Here is a 5,864-nt window from a genome sequence, read left to right as displayed (position 1 = left end):
TATTGTGGATTTTAGAATATCAGGGTATAACTATTTGAATGAGCGGACCTGAATTCTAAATAGCACTTCCTCAAACCCTGTGTCTTTTTCAATGACTTTCGGCATTTTCGTAATAAAAATTGATATTAGTTGTGGCAACGGCGTTATGACATTAACGACATTTCATGAGTGCCAACCTTACTTCATTCTAGTTACAAAAACTTGAGAAAGTTATTTCATGGCCAACCGACTGCTAAAATAAATTTGAATGAAGTATATATAATTATGTAATCGCACCCCATATTAATTCACTGTTACTTATCCAGATAAACCATAAGTATTGTATATGACTATGTTGCAGCATGCAAAGTCAGCAGTGAACACCTGCAGTGCTGAGTCACATCCTATAGATAAGATATTTGTATAAAAGCATCTTCTTCCTTGCCTTCATCGAAGAAATAGATCTAGAGCCTTAGTCGATAGTCATAGTTTACACAGAATATTCAAATATTCTCTATTGTAAATAAAGTGTTTTTTAAAAACCAAGTCTTCATCCCAAAATTCATAATTGGCGACGAGGTGATGGGATTGTGCCAGGTCTGAAGAAGAGTGAATAGTGCCAGTCAAGTGTACCAGCTCCAGATCAGATACCTGTTGGTTTCAACCATCGAGCACACCCTGAAGAACCAGTGGAAGAAGACCAGAGAATAGAATAGAATAGAATAGAATAGAATACATCTTTATTTCTAAATACTACAAATAGTAGAAAGAAATAGTGTCAAATAACAAAATAAATCAAATATTAAATTCTTCCATATTATATGGTTCTAATTCCATTAATAATTTATACAGTGCCTTCTTGAAATTTTTCAATTCAGATTCTCTCCTGATGTGATTGGGTAATCTATTGAATATCTTCAGACAAGAATAGTGGCAATTTTTCTCTGTTACAGTGAGGTGATGTTTGGGATATATGTACTGTGGATCTCTAGTTTTATACTTACTTTGACTCAGTTCATTTTCAAATAAGTGTTTATTTCGGAAAACAAAATTTGAGCACTCTTGAATGTATACAGCATATGATGTGAGAATTTTATTTTTTTTGAAAAGACCTCTACATGACTCTCGCCATGTGAGTCCAAGGATGATTCTTAGGGCTTTTTTCTGAGTTATGAAGATGTCTCTCATATTCCTGTTTGCTCCATAAAAGATTATTCCATACCTCATTTTGGATTCGAAGTTTGCAAAATAAACAGTTCTCAATAATTCCATGCTTAAGTATTTGGATAGTACCCTGATTGTGTAGCATACTGAGTTTAAGCTGTTGTTTGTTTTTTCTATATGTTCTTCCCATGTAAGGTGTTCATTTACTGTTATTCCAAGGAATTTCGCAGTTCTTTGAAGTTTGAAGGTTGTTTTATCAATTTTTAATTCTTCCGGTATAATTTGAGTTGACTGTTTTGTTCTGAAGCACATGACACTTGTTTTTAGTGTGTTAAGTGTGAGCTTGCGTGATTTCAGCCATTCCTCTATTCTCCTATAAGTGTTTGATGTCTTGGTTATTAGATCTTGAACATTTGCATCCGAAATCAATACATTTGTGTCGTCAGCAAACAGTACCATTAGTTCTTCTATTGTAACCCCTGTTAAGTCATTTATATACAGCAAGAATAGTATACATCCTAATATACTCCCCTGAGGTATACCTTGCTTGATGATGGCTTTGTTTGATTTTATTTCTTCGCCTCTTTCTGTTATCAACACTCTTTGCTCACGGTGTGTTAAATATGATCTGAACCAATCCAGTAGCTGTCCCCTAATTCCATAATGTTCCATTATTTCCAGCAGTATCTCGTGATCGACGCTATCATATGCCTTTGAGAGATCCAGAAATAGTCCAAAGATGTTAACTTTCTCCTCCAGAGTTTCCACTATTTTCCTGATGAATTGGAAAATGGCTGTATTTGTCGATTTGCCTTTGATGAATCCATGTTGGTTCTTACTTAGTATGCTGCATTTTTCTAGAAATTTCGTAAGTCTTTCTGCCATTATTATTTCAAAAATTTTTGAGAAGGATGACAGGAGACTTATTGGTCTGTAGTTTTCAAGAGCTGCCCTATCTCCTTTTTTGAAAATTGGCTTTATTAATGCAAGCTTAAGGCTTTCAGGAAATACCCCATACTTAATTGAGTTGTTTAATATATATGTTAAAGGCTCTATTATCTCATCAATTGAGGCCTTTACTAGACTTGTTGGAATGTCGTCATCACCACTGCTGTTTTTGTTTTTCAACTTTTTTGTTAGGTTTTTAAGTTCTGTTTTGGTTATTGGATGGCAAAACATTGATTTGTTATTTCTTTTTGAGGGTATAGATTTAGTTGTTGTAGAGTTTCCTTGTGTATTTTGAATAGCGTTTATGAAATATTCATTGAAATCATTTGCAATATTTAAAGGACTTTCTGTTGTTGGTGGTTCACTTAAGATTTTCCCTTTGATAGAATTTACAATACTCCAAACTGTCTTGTTTTTATTATCAGAACTTGATATCATTGTTTCGAATTTTTCCCTCTTATGTTTTATTAAGATCTGATTATATTCTTTTTTTGTTTTATTGTATTGTGGTTTAAATCGATTTTCTTTCATACTTAGTACAAACAAGATGTCAAGTTTACTTTTCATACTCACGATTTCAGGATGGTTTCTGTTGATATAGGTTTTCCTTCTAATCCTTGATTTTTTCTTGGGGAATGTCTCATTGAACAATTTGAGAAACTTTGAGTAGAACGTCATCCACTGTCTGTTTACATTTTCTTCTTCTATGGTATATATTTCACTCCAACAACAACTTTCCAACTTTTCTCTGAATACCTTCCTGTTTTGGGATGTGAAATGTCTTCTGTATATGTTGTATTTGTCTACTTCATTCTTCCATATATTTATTTGTTGTGCACTGTGGTCTGAAATTTTAGGGTTAATGACTTGCACTGTATAGTTGTTTTGATTACTGTTTGTAAATATATTATCTATGCATGTCTTTGATGTGGGTGTTATTCTAGTATATTCAAAGATTGTTTGCTGAAGGTTATAAGATGTCAGTATATTAATGAATTGTGCTTGATTTTTATTCAATGTTGATAGGTCAATATTGAAATCCCCAACAAGAAAAATTGTTTCCTTTTCAGGTTGTAAAGTGCTTAAGATTATATCAATTTTTTCGAAAAAAATATCAATGTTACCTTTTGGAGGCCTGTAGATGCTTATTATTATAATCTTGTCATTATTTACCTTACCTTCAATTGCAGCGCATTCAATGTGCCCTATTTCCGACATTTGTACTATTTTTTCCCTATTTTGGAAGTTCTTCATGTTCTTTCCTACATATATGGCGCTTCCACCATGTATTTTTTCTCCTCTGCAGAAAGAGCTTAACAGGTTGTAGTTTGCTATTGAGTAATTCATCAGTTGTTCTCCTGTTTTCCAATGTTCACTCAAACATAGCACTTCACATTCTTTATGGTCTTGGAGGAACACTTCTAATTGGTCAACTGCATTTCCTATTGACTGAATATTCTGGTGGATAATCGCAAAAGATGGTTTCGATGGTTTCTGAGTGCCAATATGTAGTATATTTGTTTCATTATGTTTTCCTTTTTCTTGAAATCTTTTCTCTAATTTTAGGTTTCTATTTCCTAAAAAAAAGAATTTTCTGGACATCTTTTCTTGTATAATTGCATATTAAATCTTCCTATTCCCACATTTTCTGGCCAGAACTGTGGATTATATAGATCATCTTTCCATCAGAGAGTCCGATTGACGGAGTAGCGACCTCAACGACTTCAAGACTATCGGTGAGCATTTCCTATTCCTTCCCAGTTTCCCTTATCTGGTAAAAAAATTAGTGAACTTGTATAGTTTTTTCTAGGTTTCTTTAAAAAACCGATTTTCAAAAGTTTTTTCTAGGTTTCTTTGAAAAAACCGATCACTAAAGAGTTTTTCCTAGGTTTCTTTATTAAGAAAAAACCTATTACTATTTTAATATTGATAATTTATCTTGATACCGTAATTACTTTATAATATTTAATATTTTTATATTTCACGATTACGTCGATAAAACATTTTTCGGGTTGTAAAAAGAAAATAAATAAGATGGCACAAGAGAGAATAGATTTGTCACTAGCTGAAAAATTTGGTATGCTCTTGTCTAAATTTTCTGGTATTGAAAATGAACCTCATTCTTTTATTAAGAGTTCCGAACAATATCTATTGATGTTTGCGGATGAAAATCAAATAGTAAAGAATTATTGTTATGCTGTCGTTAAATCAAAACTGACTGATAGAGCCCTAGTTGAGGTTTCTACATCTGATGTTCCTGATAATTGGGGATTACTAAAGAACTTTTTATATAGCATATTCGGTGATAATATTAATTTAGACGTTTTTATTCATAACCTACAATTTTTGACCAAAAAACCTCATGAAGATTTATTAGCTTTCATTGATAAAATTATTGCAATGAAAATCAGAATAAATTACAGAATTGATGCCGATTTAATGCCTGATACAGAGAAACAAATTTATAAATCTAATATTCATAAAATTTGTAAAACCGTGCTTATTTCGAATGCCCCTATAGAATTGAGAACCTATTTAATTACCAATAATGCACTTTCTTTCGACGAAACGGTCAATGCCGTGAAGGATTATCTGTGCAATATGGCACAATATGAATTATTAGATAAGAGCCGTCGCACCAAGAATATGCAAAAGTCGAATAAAGCATTCAATAATCAGTCGACGTACCGAAATAATTATTCGTTCAATCATCAGCCGAGAAATAATTTTAATAGATTTTATAATAATCAGCATAATTTTCCGTCTCAGCCGATTCAGATTCAACAGCGGCCAGTGAAAACTCATTATCCTTCATATCGTGAAACTTTCGAAAGATCAAATCCACAACGAAATCAAAATATTAATGTTTTCAAGCCTAACCCTAATTATAGAAATAATAGTCCGCCTGAAAGAATGTCTATACAGACTAGAAACTACCCGCAAAAACGAGCAAATTATTCCACGCAATATAATGTTAATCCACAAAGAAACTTCTATAATAATCGTAATGAAAATTATCCAAATGTTAATAATCATCGTAATGAAAATATTCCGAATTTTACATTCGAAGAATTAACTCACGCTGAAGAAGAAAAGCGAAAAGAGAATTTTTATAGCCAATCGAAACCTTCTACGTCAAAGATGCAACCCAATCAAAATTCTCGTCAATCAGTCGAAAAACTCGCGTTGACTTAAACCAAACGTTAGAATATCATAATCAATTACCCTTTATAGAATTCGAATATCCGAAGTGTAAATTATTGATTGATAGTGGATGTTCAGTTTGTCTAATTGATCCAAAATTCGCTTATAATAATTTTAAAGAAAATATTTTTAGAGAAGATACCACCCTTACTGCATGTTTCAGATCCCAAACGTCAAATGAAAAAGTTTTATTGCCTTTATTTTCCGAATTGAAAATGAATGATTGTCATCCCTTTGTTCTTTACAAATTTCATAAAAATTATGATGGATTAATAGGAGCAGATTTTCTCAATAAATACGATTTGAGAATTGATTTCAAAAATATGGTTTTAGAAAATGATTTTTGTCAAATCCCTTTTAAATATCAACAAGTTTGTCAAAATCCAACAAGAATTCCAATAGATTTGAGTGATTTAGAACCCAAAATAAAAAGTCAACTCATTAAAATCTTTCAAACTAATGATAAAGTCCTCCAATTGCCGGGTCAACCATTGAATTTTTCAAGTAAAATAAAACACAGAATTAGAACGATTGATGAAAATCCAGTTCACTCTAAAATTTATCGTTAT

General features: G+C 32.0%; 1 protein-coding gene across 1 annotated transcript; it reads right to left on the bottom strand.

Annotated features, from left to right (window-relative positions):
• Nucleotides 1-1,815: 1,815 nt before the first annotated feature.
• Nucleotides 1,816-3,765, bottom strand: LOC123317004. The gene is made up of 3 exons (XM_044903339.1): nucleotides 3,270-3,765; nucleotides 2,665-2,936; nucleotides 1,816-2,000 (listed from the first exon to the last, which is right to left on the bottom strand). Exons 1-3 carry the CDS (start codon nucleotides 3,691-3,693, stop codon nucleotides 1,983-1,985), a joined length of 714 nt encoding a protein of 237 aa, XP_044759274.1. The 5' UTR covers nucleotides 3,694-3,765; the 3' UTR covers nucleotides 1,816-1,982.
• Nucleotides 3,766-5,864: the final 2,099 nt, after the last annotated feature.

The sequence above is a fragment of the Coccinella septempunctata genome, chromosome 7 (genome assembly GCF_907165205.1).
Source record: "Coccinella septempunctata chromosome 7, icCocSept1.1, whole genome shotgun sequence".
In the NCBI taxonomy this organism is placed as follows: Eukaryota; Metazoa; Arthropoda; class Insecta; order Coleoptera; family Coccinellidae; genus Coccinella; species Coccinella septempunctata.
The sequence above is the reverse complement of the archived record's forward strand: the minus strand, read 5'-3'. Positions and strand labels throughout refer to the sequence as shown.